Consider the following 22,805-nt stretch of genomic DNA (forward strand, 5'->3'; position numbering starts at 1 on the left):
GCCATCTATTTTGTGAAGTGCACCAGTCCCTCCTGCAGCAAAGCACCCCCACAGCATGATACTGCCACCCCCGTGCTTCATGGTTGGGATGGTGTTCTTCGGCTTGCAAGCATCCCCCTTTTTCCTCCAAACATAACGACGGTCATTATGGCCAAAAAGTTTTATTTTTGTGTCATCAGACCAGAGGACATTTCTCCTAAAAGTACAATCTTTGTCCCCATGTGCAGTTGCAAACCGTAGTCTGGCTTTTTTATGGCGGTTTTGGAGCAGTGGCTTCTTCCTTGCTGAGCGGCCTTTCAAGTTATGTCGATATAGGACTCGTTTTACTGTGGATATAGATACTTTTGTACCTGTTTCCTCCAGCATCTTCACAAGGTCCTTTGCTGTTGTTCTGGGATTGATTTGCACTTTTCGCACCAAAGTACGTTCATCTCTAGGAGACAGAACGCGTCTCCTTTCTGAGCGGTATGACGGCTGCGTGGTCCCATGGTGTTTATACTTGCGTACAATTGTTTGTACAGATGAACGTGGTACCTTCAGGCGTTTGGAAATTGCTCCCAAGGATGAACCAGACTTGTGGAGGTCTATAAAAAAATGTCTGAGGTCTTGGCTGATTTCTTTAGATTTTCCCATGATGTCAAGCAAAGAGGCACTGAGTTTGAAGGTAGGCCTTGAAATACATCCACAGGTACACCTCCAACTGACTCAAATGATGTCAATTAGCCTATCAGAAGGTTCTAAAGCCATGACATCATTTTCTGGAAATGTCCAAGCTATTTAAAGGCACAGTCAACTTAGTGTATGTAAACTTCTGACCCACTGGAATTGTGATACAGTGAACTATAAGTGAAATAATCTGTCTGTAAACAATTGTAAAAAAATTACTTGTGTCATGCACAAAGTAGATGTCCTAACCGACTTGCCAAAACTTTAGTTTGTTAACAAGAAATTTGTGGAGTGGTTGAAAAACGAGTTTTAATGACTCCAACCTAAGTGTACGTAAACTTCCGACTTCAACTGTATAGTGTACCTTCAGACGACTCCCCTGTGTGTCGTAGAGGAAAATAACAGACATACCTGTGTGTTTCAATATTCGTTTACATCTCCAACGGTTCGGACAGTCGGTTTTGTGAGAAGACCTCTTCGAAATGAGGACATCCGCGACAGAGAGTTCAGACGACTGCCGTAAAGCTTGTGGATGTCGTAGAGCCAAACAACCGACACTGTCGTGTCCGTGAGAGTCTCATCTTCCGATGGTGGTGCCTTATTAGTTTGTAGCTCAAACGGTTTTACAGACGATTTAGTGACAGTTTTCTTGTCCGGATCCTCTCATGTGTATAAAAAAAGACCGCTTTCACAAGCCCCATGTTATGGAATAGATGCAAACTTTATATCGGCGGAAGGAGGGGATTGAGCTGCAGCCAGCTATTCAATATTCAAAATGACATCACCGTGTGACGCACGGGTGTGGGGTGAACCGCTAGAGTCAATAATTCTAGAATTACTAGATAACAGGTAACAGAGAGAACCCATGTGTTTTATACCTTTCCCATTCCAACCATTACAATGACCCCATCCTCTGATTTCTCCCTCCACTGGTGTGTTTGGGTGTTTGTGTGTTTGTGTGTTTGGGTGTGTGTGGGTGTTTGGGTGTTTGTGTGTGTGTGTGTATGTGTGTGTGTGTGTGTGTGTATGTGTGGGTGTTTGGGTGTTTGTGTACGCATGTCAGCGTCCGCCTGTGTGTGTATATGTACAGTACCAGTCAAAAGTTTGGACACACCTACTCATTCAAGGGTTTTTCTTTATTTTTTACTATTTTCTACATTGTAGAATAATAGTGAAGACATCAAAACTATGAAATAACACATATGGAATCATGTAGTAACCAAAAAAGTGTTAAACAAATCAAAATATATTTTATATTTGAGATTCTTCAAAGTAGCCACCCTTTGCCTTGATGACAGCTTTGCACACTCTTGGCATTCTCTCAACCAGCTTCACCTGGAATGCTTTTCCAACAGTCTTGAAGGAGTTCCCACATATGCTGAGCTCTTGTTGGCTGCTTTTCCTTCACTCTGCGGTCCGACTCATCCCAAACCATCTCGTTTGGGTTGAGGTCGGGTGATTGTGGAGGCCAGGTCATCTGATGCAGCACTCCATCACTCTCCTCCTTGGGTTGAGGTCGGGTGATTGTGGAGGCCAGGTCATCTGATGCGGCTCTCCATCACTCTCCTCCTTGGGTTGAGGTGGGGTGATCGTGGAGGCCAGGTCATCTGATGCGGCTCTCCATCACTCTCCTCCTTGGGTTGAGGTGGGGTGATCGTGGAGGCCAGGTCATCTGATGCGGCTCTCCATCACTCTCCTCCTTGGGTTGAGGTGGGGTGATCGTGGAGGCCAGGTCATCTGATGCGGCTCTCCATCACTCTCCTCCTTGGGTTGAGGTGGGGTGATTGTGGAGGCCAGGTCATCTGATGCGGCTCTCCATCACTCTCCTCCTTGGGTTGAGGTGGGGTGATCGTGGAGGCCAGGTCATCTGATGCGGCTCTCCATCACTCTCCTCCTTGGGTTGAGGTGGGGTGATCGTGGAGGCCAGGTCATCTGATGCAGCTCTCCATCACTCTCCTCCTTGGGTTGAGGTGGGGGGATCGTGGAGGCCAGGTCATCTGATGCGGCTCTCCATCACTCTCCTCCTTGGTCAAACTTTTGACTGGTACTGCACGTGTGTGTAGTATTGAGCAACATTTCAACAGCATGACAGAAAGGAGAGGGAGAATAACCCCCCCTGCTGTGACAGAGACCGGTGTTCCTGACAGAAATAACCCCCCCTGCTGTGACAGAGACCGGTGTTCCTGACAGAAATAACCCCCTGCTGTGACAGAGACCGGTAATCCTGACAGAAATAACCCCCCTGCTGTGACAGAGACCGGTAATCCTGACAGAAATAACCCCCCTGCTGTGACAGAGACCGGTGTTCCTGACAGAAATAACCCCCCCGCTGTGACAGAGGCCGGTGTTCCTGACAGAAATAACCCCCCCTGCTGTGACAGAGACCGGTGTTCCTGACAGAAATAACCCCCCCTGCTGTGACAGAGACCGGTGTTCCTGACAGAAATAACCCCCCTGCTGTGACAGAGGCCGGTGTTCCTGACAGAAATAACCCCCCCTGCTGTGACAGAGACAGGTGTTCCTGACAGAAATAACCCCCCGCTGTGACAGAGGCCGGTGTTCCTGACAGAAATAACCCCCCTGCTGTGACAGAGGCCGGTGTTCCTGACAGAAATAACCCCCCTGCTGTGACAGAGGCCGGTGTTCCTGACAGAAATAACCCCCCCTGCTGTGACAGAGACAGGTGTTCCTGACAGAAATAACCCCCCCTGCTGTGACAGAGACAGGTGTTCCTGACAGAAATAACCCCCCTGCTGTGACAGAGACCGGTGTTCCTGACAGAAATAACCCCCCCTGCTGTGACAGAGACCGGTGTTCCTGACAGAAATAACCCCCCCTGCTGTGACAGAGACCGGTGTTCCTGACAGAAATAACCCCCCTGCTGTGACAGAGGCCGGTGTTCCTGACAGAAATAACCCCCCCTGCTGTGACAGAGACCGGTGTTCCTGACAGAAATAACCCCCCTGCTGTGACAGAGGCCGGTGTTCCTGACAGAAATAACCCCCCCTGCTGTGACAGAGACAGGTAATCCTGACAGAAATAACCCCCCTGCTGTGACAGAGGCCGGTGTTCCTGACAGAAATAACCCCCCTGCTGTGACAGAGACAGGTAATCCTGACAGAAATAACCCCCCTGCTGTGACAGAGACCGGTAATCCTGACAGAAATAACCCCCTGCTGTGACAGAGACCGGTGTTCCTGACAGAAATAACCCCCCTGCTGTGACAGAGACCGGTAATCCTGACAGAAATAACCCCCCTGCTGTGACAGAGACCGGTGTTCCTGACAGAAATAACCCCCCTGCTGTGACAGAGACCGGTGTTCTTGACAGAAATAACCCCCCTGCTGTGACAGAGACCGGTGTTCCTGACAGAAATAACCCCCCTGCTGTGACAGAGTACGGTGTTCCTGACAGAAATAACCCCCCTGCTGTGACAGAGGCCGGTGTTCCTGACAGAAATAACCCCCCTGCTGTGACAGAGACAGGTGTTCCTGACAGAAATAACCCCCCTGCTGTGACAGAGGCCGGTGTTCCTGACAGAAATAACCCCCCCGCTGTGACAGAGGCCGGTGTTCCTGACAGAAATAACCCCCCCGCTGTGACAGAGACCGGTGTTCCTGACAGAAATAACCCCCCTGCTGTGACAGAGGCCGGTGTTCCTGACAGAAATAACCCCCTGCTGTGACAGAGGCCGGTGTTCCTGACAGAAATAACCCCCCTGCTGTGACAGAGACCGGTGTTCCTGACATAAATAACCCCCCTGCTGTGACAGAGGCCGGTGTTCCTGACATAAATAACCCCCCTGCTGTGACAGAGGCCGGTGTTCCTGACAGAAATAACCCCCCCGCTGTGACAGAGACCGGTGTTCCCGACAGAAATAACCCCCCTGCTGTGACAGAGACCGGTGTTCCTTTCATAAAAGAAAATTATGAAAAGGAGAACTGAAGGAAACAAACAAGCTCCCTGAACTCTGGCTTGTGGAACCAACAGAACCAAAGGAATAATCCCAAAAGTGCAAGTGACGACAGTAGGGTTGCAAAATTCTAACAACTTTCCCAAAATTCCCAGAAATCCCAGTTGGAGGATTCCCAGAATCAGAAGGGAATAACGCAGGGAAGGATTTCTGGAAATCTCTGGGAAATTTCGGAACATTTTGCAACCACTGACAACAGTGAAAAAAGGAATGTGTGTTTACCCAAAGCCCTGTGTGTGTGTGTGTGTGTGTGTATGTGTGTGTGTGTGTGTGTATGTGTGTGTGTGTGTGTGTGTGTATATATGTGTGTGTGTGTGTGTGTGTGTGTGTGTGTGTGTGTGTGTGTGTGTGTGTGTGTGTGTGTGTGTGTGTGTGTGTGTGTATGTGTGTGTGTGTGTGTGTGTGTGTCCGTGCGTCTTCTTACCCGAAGCCCTCCAGCGAGGTGTCAAACTCCACGAAGGCTGGAGTGACGGCGGAGCCGTGAAGGCGGATGTCGTGGGGCGTGGTCATGGAGACCAGGCACTTGACGCGTGTGAGTGGCACGGTGCTCCCCTCGGCCGAGCGCACCAGGCTACGGCTGATTCGGTACTGACTGTTGTCTTCACCGGCCGCTGCGAACACGGCGTCAGGACCGAAACAGCCCTCCATCGACATGGTCATGGAGTCTGTGGGACAAGAGATTCAATGTTACCACACACTTCATTATTGAGAGAGGAAGGATGTAATGTTTAGCTATTGAAACAGGGCCTGAGAGTAGAGGAAGGATGTAATGTTTAGCTATTGAAACAGAGCCTGAGAGTAGAGGAAGGATGTAATGTTTAGCTATTGAAACAGGGCCTGAGAGTAGAGGAAGGATGTAACGTTTAGCTATTGAAACAGGGCCTGAGAGTAGAGGAAGGATGTCATGTTTAGCTATTGAAACAGGGCCTGAGAGTAGAGGAAGGATGTAACGTTTAGCTATTGAAACAGGGCCTGAGAGTAGAGGAAGGATGTAACGTTTAGCTATTGAAACAGGGCCTGAGAGTAGAGGAAGGATGTAACGTTTAGCTATTGAAACAGGGCCTGAGAGTAGAGGAAGGATGTAACGTTTAGCTATTGAAACAGAGCCTGAGAGTAGAGGAAGGATGTAACGTTTAGCTATTGAAACAGGGCCTGAGAGTAGAGGAAGGATGTAACGTTTAGCTATTGAAACAGGGCCTGAGAGTAGAGGAAGGATGTAATGTTTAGCTATTGAAACAGGGCCTGAGAGTAGAGGAAGGATGTAATGTTTAGCTATTGAAACAGGGCCTGAGAGTAGAGGAAGGATGTAACGTTTAGCTATTGAAACAGGGCCTGAGAGTAGAGGAAGGATGTAATGTTTAGCTATTGAAACAGGGCCTGAGAGTAGAGGAAGGATGTATTCGCTTAATGAAAACTACAACTCCCTTCAGACCAAGCGTCCCACGTAGTTCTTGACTTGATTTCTCCCGTGAATGATTTGATTTAACTCTAGAGAAACGGTGGCTAGGGCTAACAGAAAAACCGAACTAAATGGAATTCAAGTAATTGAACCGATATCGGTTAATTAGTTGTTTAACAACAGAAAGAGAAAAATGAAATTTCGGTTAAATCACTCAGCACTAAAGGACAGATTCACCTCAGGTAATTATTTCTTAGTCTAGATCATAACAGCGATGGTTTAGGTTGCAGCTACATTACAATAACGTTACAATAGGCTCGTTCTGGTTCGCAATCATGAAGGATTACAGTCTCCAGAAAGTCATTTCCACAGGCAATTAAAGCTAGAGAAAGCTCATCTCCTGCAAAAAAAAACAAAAAAACAATATATTCTCCACTACAGTAACTGACTGGATGCAGCCGAATGGATCAACTGACAGCAGGGGGGGGGGAAATAATTTGCTGGGAGTAATTGTTGGCCTTTTCAAACTGCACGTCTTTCCCCTGTCCGTCTCGCCCCTGCAGAAAATGTTCTGGTAACACTTTCTATGAGGCACACACACATAATGCCTTATGCTACATTCATAATGCCTTATGCTACATTCATAATGCCTTATGCTACATTCATAATGCCTTATGCTACATTCATAATGCCTTATGCTACATTCATAATGCCTTATGCTACATTCATAATGCTACATTCATAATGCTACATTCATAATGCCTTATGCTACATTCATAATGCCTTATGCTACATTCATAATGCCTTATGCTACATTCATAATGCCTTATGCTACATTCATAATGCCTTATGCTACATTCATAATGCCTTATGCTACATTCATAATGCCTTATGCTACATTTATAATGCCTTATGCTACATTTACAATGCTACATTCATAATGCCTTATGCTACATTCATAATGCTACATTCATAATGCCTTATGCTACATTTATAATGCTTTATGCTACATTTATAATGCTACATTTATAATGCCATATGTTACATTTACATTTATAATAATAGTAATATAATAATAATATGCCATTTAGCAGACGCTTTTATCCAAAGTGAATTACAGTCATGTGTAGTATTGAGCAAAATGTCAACAGCATGACAGAAAGGAGAGGGAGAATAACCCCCCCCCCCGCTGTGACAGAGACAGGTGTTCCTGACAGAAATAATGTAGCATAAGGCATGTGCATATATATTTACGTATGGGTGGTCCCGGGAATCGAACCCACTACCCTGGCGTTACAAGCGCCGTGCTCTACCAATTGAGCTACAGAGGACCACCATATATATATATACACATATATACATAAGCATTATATATACAGTGGGGAAAAAAAGTATTTAGTCAGCCACCAATTGTGCAAGTTCTCCCACTTAAAAAGATGAGAGAGTCCTGTAATTTTCATCATAGGTACACGTCAACCATGACAGACAAAATGAGATTTTTTTCCTCCAGAAAATCACATTGTAGGATTTTTAATGAATTTATTTGCAAATTATGGTGGAAAATAAGTATTTGGTCAATAACAAAAGTTTCTCAATACTTTGTTATATACGCTTTGTTGGCAATGACACAGGTCAAACGTTTTCTGTAAGTCTTCACAAGGTTTTCACACACTGTTGCTGGTATTTTGGCCCATTCCTCCATGCAGATCTCCTCTAGAGCAGTGATGTTTTGGGGCTGTCGCTGGGCAACACGGACTTTCAACTCCCTCCAAAGATGTTCTATGGGGTTGAGATCTGGAGACTGGCTAGGCCACTTCAGGACCTTGAAATGCTTCTTACGAAGCCACTCCTTCGTTGCCCGGGCGGTGTGTTTGGGATCATTGTCATGCTGAAAGACCCAGCCACATTTCATCTTCAATGCCCTTGCTGATGGAAGGAGGTTTTCACTCAAAATCTCACGATACATGGCCCCATTCATTCTTTCCTTTACACGGATCAGTAGTCCTGGTCCCTTTGCAGAAAAACAGCCCCAAAGCATGATGTTTCCACCCCCATGCTTCACAGTAGGTATGGTGTTCTTTGGATGCAACTCAGCATTCTTTGTCCTCCAAACACGACGAGTTGAGTTTTTACCAAAAAGTTCTATTTTGGTTTCATCTGACCATATGACATTCTCCCAATCCTCTTCTGGATCATCCAAATGCACTCTAGCAAACTTCAGACGGGCCTGGACATGTACTGGCTTAAGCAGGGGGACACGTCTGGCACTGCAGGATTTGAGTCCCTGGCGGCGTAGTGTGTTACTGATGGTAGGCTTTGTTACTTTGGTCCCAGCTCTCTGCAGGTCATTCACTAGGTCCCCCCGTGTGGTTCTGGGATTTTTGCTCACCGTTCTTGTGATCATTTTGACCCCACGGGGTGAGATCTTGCGTGGAGCCCCAGATCGAGGGAGATTATCAGTGGTCTTGTATGTCTTCCATTTCCTAATAATTGCTCCCACAGTTGATTTCTTCAAACCAAGCTGCTTACCTATTGCAGATTCAGTCTTCCCAGCCTGGTGCAGGTCTACAATTTTGTTTCTGGTGTCCTTTGACAGCTCTTTGGTCTTGGCCATAGTGGAGTTTGGAGAGTGACTGTTTGAGGTTGTGGACAGGTGTCTTTTATACAGATAACAAGTTCAAACAGGTGCCATTAATACAGGTAACGAGTGGAGGACAGAGGAGCCTCTTAAAGAAGAAGTTACAGGTCTGTGAGAGCCAGAAATCTTGCTTGTTTGTAGGTGACCAAATACTTATTTTCCACCATAATTTGCAAATAAATTCATTAAAAATCCTACAATGTGATTTTCTGGATTTTTTTTCCCTCAATTTGTCTGTCATAGTTGACGTGTACCTATGATGAAAATTACAGGCCTCTCACATCTTTTTAAGTGGGAGAACTTGCACAATTGGTGGCTGACTAAATACTTTTTTTCCCCACTGTAGATATACATATATAATGCTTTATGCTACATGTATAATGCTACATTTATAATGCCTTATGCTACAATTATAATTACTTATAAGTAAATGTATAGAGCATTACTACAGTTGCTATAAGCTGTCATAACTCATAAGAACAGTGCCTTCAGAAATAATTCATACCCGTTGACGTATTCCACATTGTTGTTACAGCCTGAATTCAAAATTAATTAAATATATTATGTCTCACCCATCTACACACAACAACCCATAAAGACAAAGTGAAAACATGTTTTTATAAATGTTCGCAAATTTGTTGAAAATGAAACGCAGAAATGTCTAATTCACATAAGTATTCACACCCCCGAGTCAATACATGTTAGAATCACCTTCGGCAGTGATTACAGCTGTGAGTCTTTCTGGGTTAGTCTCAGAGCTTTTTCACACCTGGATTGTACAATTTTCACACATTATTATTATTTTTTTAATTCTTCAAGCTCTGTCAAGTTGGTTATTGATCATTGCTAGACAGCCATTTTCAAGTCTTGAAATAGATTTTCAGTGTCTGTTGGAAAGCAGACTGAACCAGGTTTTCCTCTAGGATTTTGCCTGTGCTTAGCTCTATTCCGTTTCTTTTTATCCTAAAAAACTCCCTAGTCCTTGCCGATGACAAGCATACCCATAACATGATGCAGCCACCACCATGCTTGAAAACATTTAGAGTGGTGCTCAGTGATGTGTTGGATTTTGTAGTTTTACTTTAGTGCCTTATTGCAAACAGGATGCATTTTTTGTTTTGTTATTAAAAGTTGTATTCATTTTTTCATTTTTTCCACAAAACAAATAAAACATTGTACAGCATAAAAACATTGAGCATGACATCCAGACATATCCTCCAACATAGCACACAAGCTACAATACAGAACTAAATGGGTTCACAAGCATAAGTAAATCACTTCCCGGTCTTAGAAACATGACAAATGAAACGCATTCAGCTTCTAGAATTGTCGTTTCTACCAGTAATCCTTGCAAGCGTTTGTTCATAAGATGCTACCTCCCAACATTGGTTCTATCCACTGTTTCAGAGTAGGAGTGACATGACCCTTCCAGATTCTAAGGGTTACTCTAGCTGCTGTAACCATACCAACAGTGATCAGTGCAAATTCCTCATTTGTTACATTAGGTAACTCTGTTCTATCGTCCAAGAGACATATTCTCGGTGAAACTGGAATTGTTAACCCCGACCATTCCTCCAGATATTTCGAAAACATTCTTCCAGAAAGGTAACACTAATGTGCATTCCCATATTGCGTGTAAAAATATCCCAGTGTCTTTTTGGCATTTCCAACACAGAGAATTGTTGGTCAGCCCCATCTTGTGAAGCCTTGTTGGGGTCCAATAAAACCTATGTAGTATCTTATATTGAGTAAGTTTCCCCCTTCCTTTCATTAGCCACTGTTTCCGGTACACAGACGTCTTTCCTATCCGTAGCCTAGAATTGTGCCACAATGATGAGTATCCTTGTTTTAGATGTGAAATTCCACACCTCTTTTGAGTGTAACAAAATTGGGTTGGGAGTTTCAACAGACCTCTCCCCTGTAAGACTATGTGTGACAGAGTATCAACAGACCTCTCCCCTGTAAGACTATGTGACAGAGTATCAACAGACCTCTCCCCTGTAAGACTATGTGTGACAGAGTATCAACAGACCTCTCCCCTGTAAGACTATGTGACAGAGTATCAACAGACCTCTCCCCTGTAAGACTATGTGACCGAGTATCAACAGACCTCTCCCCTGTAAGACTATGTGACAGAGTATCAACAGACCTCTCCCCTGTAAGACTATGTGACCGAGTATCAACAGACCTCTCCCCTGTAAGACTATGTGACAGAGTATCAACAGACCTCTCCCCTGTAAGACTATGTGGCAGAGTATCAACAGACCTCTCCCCTGTAAGACTATGTGTGGCAGAGTATCAACAGACCTCTCCCCTGTAAGACTATGTGACAGAGTATCAACAGACCTCTCCCCTGTAAGACTATGTGGCAGAGTATCAACAGACCTCTCCCCTGTAAGACTATGTGACAGAGTATCAACAGACCTCTCCCCTGTAAGACTATGTGGCAGAGTATCAACAGACCTCTCCCCTGTAAGACTATGTGACAGAGTATCAACAGACCTCTCCCCTGTAAGACTATGTGGCAGAGTATCAACAGACCTCTCCCCTGTAAGACTATGTGGCAGAGTATCAACAGACCTCTCCCCTGTAAGACTATGTGACAGAGTATCAACAGACCTCTCCCCTGTAAGACTATGTGACAGAGTATCAACAGACCTCTCCCCTGTAAGACTATGTGACAGAGTATCAACAGACCTCTCCCCTGTAAGACTATGTGACAGAGTATCAACAGACCTCTCCCCTGTAAGACTATGTGACAGAGTATCAACAGACCTCTCCCCTGTAAGACTATGTGACAGAGTATCAACAGACCTATCCCCTGTAAGACTATGTGACAGAGTTTCAACAGACCTCTCCCCTGTAAGACTATGTGACAGAGTATCAACAGACCTCTCCCCTGTAAGACTATGTGACAGAGTATCAACAGACCTATCCCCTGTAAGACTATGTGACAGAGTTTCAACAGACCTCTCCCCTGTAAGACTATGTGACAGAGTTTCAACAGACCTCTCCCCTGTAAGACTATGTGACAGAGTATCAACAGACCTCTCCCCTGTAAGACTATGTGACAGAGTATCAACAGACCTCTCCCCTGTAAGACTATGTGACAGAGTATCAACAGACCTCTCCCCTGTAAGACTATGTGACAGAGTATCAACAGACCTATCCCCTGTAAGACTATGTGACAGAGTTTCAACAGACCTCTCCCCTGTAAGACTATGTGACAGAGTATCAACAGACCTCTCCCCTGTAAGACTATGTGACAGAGTATCAACAGACCTATCCCCTGTAAGACTATGTGACAGAGTTTCAACAGACCTCTCCCCTGTAAGACTATGTGACAGAGTATCAACAGACCTCTCCCCTGTAAGACTATGTGACAGAGTATCAACTGGGGTGAAAGGATAACTTAGTTCCCGTTCTATTGTTATCCAAACCAGCATCCGTTTTGCCCCAATGATTCGCCAATTTAGCCATTTCAAATGATAAATTGTACAATTTAACATCTGGTAAAGCCAAGCCTCCTACATCCCTTGGTGAGCACATCTTCATATTAATCTTTTTTTTTTCCTTCTTATCCCACAAAAAAACATTTAGTTAATTTGTCATATTGTTTAAAATACCTGTCTGGAAACTTCATAGGTAACATTGCAGAAATATATAACATTGTGGGACCACAACCATTTTAATCACGTTGATCTTTCCCCATAAAGAAAGTTTGATATTTTCAAATGTTTCTAAAATGGGTCTTAATCTTCACTAGTAGTGGCTCACAATTTAGTCCCATCACATCCTCCAAATTTGAGCTCAATTTAATACCCAAATATTTCATCCCAGTAGGAACCCATTTGAAATTAAATGGTTCCAGAGTAACATTGCTTCTGACTTATTCCAATTAATGTTGTAGCCTGACATACTAGAATATGATTCAATACGAGTAAGTCATGGTGGGACAGACTGATAAGTATCAGAGACCAGCGGTAGAATATCATCTCATACATAAGCAGCTTGTGTTCTTTTCCTCCTCCATGTTCACCCCTAATTTCTGGATCTGTTCTTATCATTGTCGCAAGAGGATCTAAAACTACGGTAAACAGGAGAGGGGAGAGAGAGCAACCCTGCCTTGTGCCTCTAGAACGACAAAAAAAAAAAGGAGACATAATTCAATTCGTAAATACTGTTGCTTTAGGATTGGAATAGAGGACCCCTATCCATTTACAAAAATCAGGTCCAAAACCACATTTTTCTTGGGTTCTTAAGAGAAAAGCCCACTCTACCCTATCAAATGCTATCTCAGCATCTAAGGAGACGGCAGTGGTAGGAACTATATTCGAGCAGTTTAACCACATGAGATGTAAGAGCCTCCTCATATTATCAGTTGAGGTCCTGTTCTTAATAAATCCAACTTGGTCACTATGTATAACATTAGGTTGTTCCTTCTCTAAGCGTATCGCAATGGTCTTAGTAAGACTCTTACGATCCACATTAAGGAGCCTGATTGCTATAAAATCCCCAGGCTCTGTAGTATCTCTATCCTTATTAGGAATCAGCGATATCAAAGCCTCTTTAAAGGTGTCCGGAAGGGAGCCATTTTAAAATGCCTCCTGGTAAACCACTGTCAACACAGCTACAAGAATGTCAATATATTTTTTATAATATTTTACAGGAAGGCCATCCAGACGAGGTGATTTCCCTGCTTTCATAGATAAAATGGTGGCTCTAACCTCCTCTTCTGTTATAGCACAGTCCAGGTCCTCTACATGGCTATCTGATAATCTAGGTCATTCTATACCAGACAACAAAGTATCCATATCTATGGGGCTCGCTGAACAGGAGGATGTATATAAATCTTCATAATGACGTTGAAACACACTGTTTATCTCTTTGGATGAGGTCACCATCTTATTGCTCTTCTTAAATTGCTGGGAATGACGTTGAAAGTGTTCTGCATTTTTAGTTGTCTTGCTAGTAGCCTGCCTGTCTTCTCACCTCCATCATAATAACTGGTTCTAAGTCTAAACAGTGAATATTCTGCCCTTTTGTTGTACATTTCATGCAACTGAAATTTCAATTTGCAGACAGTTTGAAATGTGCCATCTGTGAAATGTCTTGCCAAATCCCTTTTCCAAGACACATATCTCGGTTTCTAATCGTTCTAACTGCTTCAGCCCCTTCTCCCTCTTCTTTTTGGACTCATGTGCTATTATTTCCCCTCTAATATATGCTTTAGAGGTTTCCCACACTGTGGAAACCTTTTCAGTTGAGCCTATGTTGATCTCAAAAAAGGATCTAAGATCATCAGCTAGTGATTGGCTAAATATCTCATCTTGTAATAGCATGGTGTTGAGTCTAAATCTACCCTTCCTCACATTTTTCGGAGTATATATCAACATGTAACAAGTGGATGAGAACCGTTCTCGGGGTCCTATTCTCATCAGGCATGGTTAAACTGCGATGGGTTCGTTCAATTTCGAATTTGTGCCTGTCGTCAAATCCAAAATCTTCTGCACACACGAGATTAGTCCACCGCCAGCCTCACTCCCCTCTTTCAGATGAACCAATCTCACCGTATTTCTCCTACTTCTGTTCTCAAGTTCTTCCAGATGATTCCACAACATGTCCAGCTTTTTCTCATGATTCTCATTACCCTTCTCCAGACGGGAGACGGCATCCTCCACTGTCGAAATCCATCCAGCTGCCCGCTCCATCCTCTCTTGTATCGCATCAACTTTTTCATTTAGCTCGGCAGTTGTTTTTATCGTGGAGACATCGGATGCAACATCCAAAACAATGGCTACCAAAGCATTCTGCAGCGATACGCCTTCACTCCCCTTGGAAAACAAATGATAGTCCCACTAAGCGCAAACCAGATGGGATGGCGTATCGCTGCAGAATGCTGTGGTAGCCATGCTGGTTAAGTGTGCCTTGAATTCTAAATAAATCACAGACAGTGTCACCAGCGAAAGCACCTCCACACCATCACACCTCCTCCTCCATGCTTCATGGTGGGAACCACACACGTTCACCTACTCTGCGTCTCACAAAGACACGGCGGTTGGAACCAAAAATCTCAAATTTGGACTCATCAGACCAAAGGACAGATTTCCACTGGTCTAATGTCCATTACTCGTGTTTCTTGGCCCAAGCAAGTCTCTTCTTCTTATTGGTGTCCTTTAGTAGTGGTTTCTTTGCAGCAATTCGACCATGAAGGCCTGACTCACGCAGTCTCCTCTGAATCGTTGATGTTGAGATGTGTCTGTTACTTGAACTCTGTGAAGCATTTATTTGGGCTGCAATCTGAGGTGCAGTTAACTCTAATGAATTTATCCTCTGCAGCAGAGGTAACTCTGGGTCATCATAGCGCTTGATGGTTTTTGCGACTGCACTTTAAGAAACTTTAAGACTGTGCAAAGCTGTCATCAAGGCAAAGGGTGGCAACTTTGAAGAATCTCAAATATAAAAATATATTTTGATTTGTTTAACACCTTTTTTGGTTACTACATGATTCCATACGTGTTATTTCATAGTTTTGATCTCTTCACTACTATTGTACAATGTAGAAAATAGTAAAAAAATAATAATAAAGAAAAACCCTGGAATGAGTAGGTGTGTCCAAACTTTTGACTGGTTCTGTATAACATTGAGTTGGAACTTACTTCTCATCTCTGCGTCGTAACTAAGGGAGGAAGGTTTGTGGACGCGGTACTGTTTGAGGAGCTTCTTGTCCCAGGCTCCACAGTTCAGAGGGTTACCCAGCCGAAGGAACTCTCTGTGGGGGGGGAGAAAGCATACAAACGTTTATTTTGGGGTGACAATAAAAAAAAACCATACATAGACAAGATGTGCATGATAAATCCCAGTGGATGACACATGAAAGCATGATGAAAACACTTATTTCCAAAGTGGTCCTTGATCCACTTGGCATTCACTGGCATCCTCCAACATGGGACGCCTTTCCCCTTGAAGAACAATAAACATATATGCAGGCTCTGCCTTAATTTACGTGCTCTCTGTCACCTGGAGCTGCAAATGGTCCAGGAACACAAGGAACGTTTGTCAGCCCCGCCTCCCCCTCTGAGGGGCCAACATGCATCTCTCTTACAGTCTCCAGAGGACTGAATATTGAATGAGTGATAGAATAATGATATATTATCCATGTCTGGTATCTATCTGAAACTTGTTCACTGAGGATAACTCTGATGCCATCTATAAGGATGTATGATCTCTGTGGTAACTTGTATCTGTACAGGGTGAACTCTGAATTACTCTATTACGCAAAGGAATTTTATTGTCTTCTCAGGAATTCTGTCTTATTGGTCTCATCCCCCACACAAGCCTTTAAATGCTGTGGCAACCTGTGGAGATTGGGCCTCGGTGGTCAGGTTACTCTGTAAACTTGGTATCATTTGATTGGTCAATGGTGGTTGGTTTTGGGTTGAGAAGGTTACACCATCAGATGTTATAAATTGAATCTCTCTTATCCTGTATCCAGTCCATGGAGGAAGGTTGTATGATCTCTCTCTTATCCTGTATCCAGTCCATGGAGGAAGGTTGTATGTTATCTCTCTTATCCTGTATCCAGTCCATGGAGGAAGGTTGTATGATCTCTCTCTTATCCTGTATCCAGTCCATGGAGGAAGGTTGTATGATCTCTCTCTTATCCTGTATCCAGTCCATGGAGGAAGGTTGTATGTTATCTCTCTTATCCTGTATCCAGTCCATGGAGGAAGGTTGTATGTTATCTCTCTTATCCTGTATCCAGTCCATGGAGGAAGGTTGTATGTTCTCTCTCTTATCCTGTATCCAGTCCACGGAGGAAGGTTGTATGTTATCTCTCTTATCCTGTATCCAGTCCACGGAGGAAGGTTGTATGTTCTCTCTCTTATCCTGTATCCAGTCCACGGAGGAAGGTTGTATGTTCTCTCTCTTGTCCTGTATCCAGTCCATGGAGGAAGGTTGTATGTTCTCTCTCTTATCCTGTATCCAGTCCATGGAGGAAGGTTGTATGTTCTCTCTCTTATCCTGTATCCAGTCCATGGAGGAAGGTTGTATGTTATCTCTCTTATCCTGTATCCAGTCCATGGAGGAAGGTTGTATGTTCTCTCTCTTATCCTGTATCCAGTCCATGGAGGAAGGTTGTATGTTATCTCTCTTATCCTGTATCCAGTCCATGGAGGAAGGTTGTATGTTCTCTCTCTTATCCTGTATCCAGTCCATGGAGGAAGGTTGTATGATCTCTCTCTTATCCTGTATCCAGTCCATGGAGGAAGGTTGTATGATCTCTCTCTTATCCTGTATCCAGTCCATGGAGGAAGGTTGTATGTTATCTCTCTTATCCTGTATCCAGTCCATGGAGGAAGGTTGTATGTTCTCTCTCTTATCCTGTATCCAGTCCATGGAGGAAGGTTGTATGTTATCTCTCTTATCCTGTATCCAGTCCATGGAGGAAGGTTGTATGATCTCTCTCTTATCCTGTATCCAGTCCATGGAGGAAGGTTGTATGATCTCTCTCTTATCCTGTATCCAGTCCATGGAGGAAGGTTGTATGTTATCTCTCTTATCCTGTATCCAGTCCATGGAGGAAGGTTGTATGTTCTCTCTCTTATCCTGTATCCAGTCCATGGAGGAAGGTTGTATGTTATCTCTCTTATCCTGTATCCAGTCCATGGAGGAAGGTTGTATGATCTCTCTCTTATCCTGTATCCAGTCCATGGAGGAAGGTTGTATGATCTCTCTCTTATCCTGTATCCAGTCCATGGAGGAAGGTTGTATGTTATCTCTCTTATCCTGTATCCAGTCCATGGAGGAAGGTTGTATGATCTCTCTCTTATCCTGTATCCAGTCCATGGAGGAAGGTTGTATGATCAGTTCTCATTTCCTAGGCTTCTAAGCCTCTGGTCTAGTTATAATATAATAATAATATGCCATTTAGCAGACGCTTTTATCCAAAGCGACTTACAGTCATGCGTGCATACATTTTTGTGTATGGGTGGTCCCGGGGATCGAACCCACTACCTTGGCGTTACAAGCGCCGTGCTCTACCAGCTGAGCTACAGAGGACCACGTATGTTAGTTGGCATCTCTTTGTTCATGCTTTGCCTTGTAAGTTACCTTTAGTATCTATATGCTTAGAATAATGCCTTGTATGTGAATCAATTCATTTTACAAAGTTATTCAATAATACTTGCTTTGATATTCGCTTCTCATGACCATTCCTTGATCTTAGTCAGCTAAACGCGTAATACTTTATTGCACATGGTTTAACTGTGGGTCTCTTGCATATTGATAATTGTCTTATGGAGTCAGAAACATTTTAATGGGCTAATTGATTAGTCTCATTACGGATCGCATGTGAGGTATTTATAATATACTGTATATAAAATATTACCCACTAAAAATCATCATTCTCTACGCTGAAAGAGAGAGTCTACAGAGGATCATTCTGTTTATTTTTATAAGAAAGGAAGTTAGATTACTTCTTCTCTAGCTGTGTGTGTGTGTATGTATGTGTGTATGTGTGTATGTGTGTGTGTGTGTGTGTGTGTGTGTGTGTGTGTGTGTGTGTGTCTGTGTGTCTGTGTGTCTATCCCAACTGTCTATATCCTATCCTGCATCACAGCTGACCGGCCATGCAGCAAATTAGGCCTAGTAAAGTGAATCTGCAGTTAGACACCACCCAGACACCTCTAAGTAATATTCAAACCTGTCAAAAGAACCATTAACATCATTTGAGTTTATTACGGGGTTATGCCAGCCCTTGGTGACAGAGAGCTTTGTTTACTATGTGTGTGGAATTATATTTGTGATGAGGTAAATGTTTTAGAGGTAAATGGACTTATAATGATGTGGCCACATCTGGTCCTGGAGTGAGTGAGTGAGTGAGTGAGTGAGTGAGTGAGTGAGTGAGTGAGTGAGTGAGTGAGTGAGTGAGTGAGTGAGTGAGTGAGTGAGTGAGTGAGTGAGTGAGTGAGTGAGTGAGTGAGTGAGTGAGTGAGTGAGTGAGTGAGTGAGTGAGTGAGTGAGTGAGTGAGTGAGTGAGTGAGTGAGTGAGTGAGTGAGTGAGTGAGTGAGTGAGTGAGTGAGTGAGTGAGTGAGTGAGTGAGTGAGTGAGTGAGTGAGTGAGTGAGTGAGTGAGTGAGTGAGTGAGTGAGTGAGTGAGTGAGTGAGTGAGTGAGTGAGTGAGTGAGTGAGTGAGTGAGTGAGTGAGTCAGTCAGTCAGTCAGTCAGTCAGTCAGTCAGTCAGTCAGTCAGTCAGTCAGTCAGTCAGTCAGTCAGTCAGTCAGTCAGTCAGTCAGTCAGTCAGTCAGTCAGTCAGTCAGTCAGTCAGTCAGTCAGTCAGTCAGTCAGTCAGTCAGTCAGTCAGTCAGTCAGTCAGTCAGTCTGTCAGTCTGCCTGCCTGCTGCCTGCTGCCTGCCTGCCTGCCTGCCTGCCTGCCTGCCTGCCTGCCTGCCTGCCTGCCTGCCTGCCTGCCTGCCTGCCTGCCTGCCTGCCTGCCTGTCTGCCTGCCTGTCTCCCACCCTCACCTCAGGGCCATAGGCTGCAGGGCCTGCGAGGCCAACCTCTCCAAACATCCTCTGCAGCGGTGGATGTAGGGGGTGTTCCTCGTCACCCAGGGCCTGGCTGCAGCGCTGCAGTAGTCTGCTATGTAGACCTGCTTCACACAGTATCTGCTGGTTTCTCTCACTGTGGACCAGCTGCTGCAGGATGGTAGCTACTGCTAGCTGGAGGTCCAGGGCATGCTGGGTGGGGAGGGAGGGAGGGAGTCAAATTAATTGTTAAGTTCGGTTTCTTTGACATTTGTGACAGATCTGCTAAACCTGGAGCATCTTGCTGAAGTGTAATTCATCATATAAAGCCTAGACTAGTTTTATGATACAGATAACAAGGAAGATCCTCAGACATTCAGAGATATACAGTTCTTGGGAGGAAATGGAACTCTTGTACAAGAGAGGCTGAATAAGGTTTGTTCCTCATTCACCTCATTTGGACTAAGAGGAAGTGGCAGTAAACTTCAGTATCACTGAGAGAAAGCCATTTTTTCAGGAGCGAACACAGGAAGACATTCATCCTGGAGGCCAGGACACAGGAAGTGGGTGTGGCCGCCTGGCACTTCCTTACCTCTGGTTGGCTGTCGGAGCTGACGGAGGCCAGCAGATCCAGCATGGCTAACCCCGCCCCCGGGTGGATGACCACCGAGTCCGACGAGGAGGAGGAGGAGGAAGAGTTGGCCAGGTGTAGTTTCAGGTTCAGGTCCGTTAGTGCTCTGACGCCTGCCGGGGGCCTGATGTGCCCTGGTAGCCCTGCCTGTGGTGTCAGTGACAGTTAGTTAGTAGTTACATACACTGAGGATACAAAACAAAACCAACACCTGCTCTTTCCATGACAGACTGACCAGGTGAATCCAGCTGAAAGCCATCATCCCTTATTGATGTCACTTGTTAAATCCACTTCAATCAGTGTAGATGAAGGGGAGGAGACAGGTTAAAGAAGGATTTTTAAGCCTTGAGACATTAGAGACATGGATTGTGTATGTGTGCCATTCAGAGGGTGAATGGGCAAGACAAAAGATTTAAGTGCCTTTGAACGGGGTATGGTGGCGCATCGGTTGTGTCAAGAACTGCAACGCTGCTGGGTTTTTCACGCTCAACAGTTTCCTGCGTGTATCAAGAATGGTCCACCACCCAAAGCACATCCAGCCAAATTGACACAACCATGGGAAACATTAGCGTCAACATGAGCCAGCATCCCCGTGGAACGCCATCGACACCTTGTAGAGTCCATGCCCCGACGAATTGAGGCTGTTCTGAGGGCAAAAGGGGGGGTGCAACTCCATATTAGGAAGGTGTTCCTAATGTTTTGTATACTCAGTGTATATCAACTCTGTATCCAGAATAGATATCCTAATCTTTCCTTTCAAAGGGATTATGGATGAAATCAGCTATTTTGCTAACTCTGGGATTTTTACTTTGAAAACTGAAATGTTGATTAATGAACTGTCTTTGTAAAAAAGATATTCATTGAAATAAATATAAAAGCATGAAGAGATTAAACACATGAGAGGTTAAAGGGTAAGTCAGTTTAGAGTTGATCTGTAGAGGACTCTAACGGGACAATGACTCACACCCAGGCCTGTATTCATGTAATTAGAGAAAATAGCCACGTTGATGCAGTCATTGAAATTATACAGGCGGCGGGCGGGTTGGTTTCCCCCTACACAGCAGTGAGGAGAGGAGAGGGCTTAAAAGGAAGGTGTCAGCAGAAACAGAGAGAGAGAGGGAGAGAGGGAGAGAGGGAGAGAGAGAGAGAGAGAGAGAGCAGAGAGGCAGAGAGGGAGAGAGAGAGAGAGAGAGAGAGAGAGAGAGAGAGAGAGAGAGAGAGGGAGAGAGGCAGAGAGAGAGAGAGAGAGAGAGAGAGAGAGAGAGAGAGAGAGAGAGAGAGAGAGAGAGAGAGAGAGAGGGAGAGAGAGAGGGAGAGGGAGGAGAGGCAGAGAGAGAGAGAGAGAGAGAGAGAGAGAGAGAGAGAGAGAGAGAGAGGGAGAGAGGGAGAGAGAGAGAGAGAGAGAGGGAGAGAGGGAGAGAGGAGAGAGAGAGAGAGAGAGAGGCAGAGAGCAAAAGAGAGACAGAAAGAGGTCAGAAAGCAGGGGAAACGAGAGAGGGGTGGAATTCACATAATTTGGTGCTTTGGAGACTAGAGAGCAACATGACATAGCAGCAATAGCTGACATAGGGTAAAGAGAGAGTAGAGAGCAACATGACATAGCAGCAATAGCTGACATAAGGGAAAGAGAGAGTAGAGAGCAACATGACATAGCAGCAATAGCTGACATATGAGAAAGAGAGAGCAACATGAAATATCAGCAATAGCTGACATAGGGGAAAGAGAGAGCAACATGACATAGCAGCAATAGCTGACATAGGGGAAAGAGAGGGTAGAGAGCAACATGACATAGCAGCAATAGCTGACATAGGAGAAAGAGAGAGCAACATGACATAGCAGCAATAGCTGACATAGGGGAAAGAGAGAGCAACATGACATAGCAGCAATAGCTGACATAGGAGAAAGAGAGAGTAGAGAGCAACATGACATAGCAGCAATAGCTGACATAGGAGAAAGAGAGAGTAGAGAGCAACATGACATAGCAGCAATAGCTGACATAGGGGAAAGAGAGAGTAGAGAGCAACATGACATAGCAGCAATAGCTGACATAGGGGAAAGAGAGAGTAGAGAGCAACATGACATAGCAGCAATAGCTGACATAGGGGAAAGAGAGAGCAACATGACATAGCAGCAATAGCTGACATAGGGGAAAGAGAGAGCAACATGACATAGCAGCAATAGCTGACATAGGGGAAAGAGAGAGTAGAGAGCAACATGACATAGCAGCAATAGCTGACATAGGAGGAAAGAGAGAGCAACATGACATAGCAGCAATAGCTGACATAGGGAAAGAGAGAGTAGAGAGCAACATGACATAGCAGCAATAGCTGACATAGGGGAAAGAGAGAGCAACATGACATAGCAGCAATAGCTGACATAGGGGAAGAGAGGAGTAGAGAGCAACATGACATAGCAGCAATAGCTGACATAGGGGAAAGAGAGAGCAACATGACATAGCAGCAATAGCTGTATATAGGGGAAAGAGAGAGTAGAGAGCAACATGACATAGCAGCAATAGCTGACATAGGAGAAAGAGAGAGTAGAGAGCAACATGACATAGCAGCAATAGCTGACATAGGGGAAAGAGAGAGTAGAGAGCAACATGACATAGCAGCAATAGTGACATAGGAGAAAGAGAGAGTAGAGAGCAACATGACATAGCAGCAATAGCTGACATAGGAGAAAGAGAGAGTGGAGAGCAACATGACATAGCAGCAATAGCTGACATAGGGAAAGAGAGAGCAACATGACATAGCAGCAATAGCTGACATAGGAGAAAGAGAGAGTAGAGAGCAACATGACATAGCAGCAATAGCTGACATGGGAGAAAGAGAGAGTAGAGAGCAACATGACATAGCAGCAATAGCTGACATAGGGGAAAGGAGAGAGCAACATGACATAGCAGCAATAGCTGACATAGGGGAAAGAGGGAGTAGAGAGCAACATGACATAGCAGCAATAGCTGACAT

The 22,805-nt window shown here is 44.6% G+C and overlaps 2 protein-coding genes across 2 annotated transcripts in view; one reads left to right on the top strand and one right to left on the bottom strand.

Annotated features, from left to right (window-relative positions):
- Positions 1-19,232, bottom strand: part of LOC311141776 (WD repeat and FYVE domain-containing protein 3-like) — a gene marked incomplete at its 3' end in the record, with an annotated part of 30,719 nt that extends 11,487 nt beyond the window's left edge. Inside the window, exons 1-3 of the mRNA XM_084177229.1 lie at positions 19,203-19,232; positions 15,336-15,448; positions 5,064-5,304 (exon numbers count right to left, since the gene is read on the bottom strand). Of these exons, the coding sequence (XP_084033355.1) occupies positions 5,064-5,304; positions 15,336-15,448; positions 19,203-19,213 (365 nt within the window). The 5' untranslated portion in view covers positions 19,214-19,232. The remainder of the gene's footprint in view (positions 1-5,063; positions 5,305-15,335; positions 15,449-19,202) is intronic.
- Positions 19,233-20,791: 1,559 nt separating this feature from the next.
- Positions 20,792-22,805, top strand: part of LOC311141877 (WD repeat and FYVE domain-containing protein 3-like) — a gene marked incomplete at both ends in the record, with an annotated part of 48,543 nt that continues 46,529 nt past the window's right edge. The window contains one exon of the mRNA XM_084177373.1: positions 20,792-20,818. Within this exon, the coding sequence (XP_084033499.1) occupies positions 20,792-20,818 (27 nt within the window). The remainder of the gene's footprint in view (positions 20,819-22,805) is intronic.

Source organism: Coregonus lavaretus (genome assembly GCF_964263955.1).
Source record: "Coregonus lavaretus genome assembly, chromosome: 14".
Taxonomy (NCBI): domain Eukaryota; kingdom Metazoa; phylum Chordata; class Actinopteri; order Salmoniformes; family Salmonidae; genus Coregonus; species Coregonus lavaretus.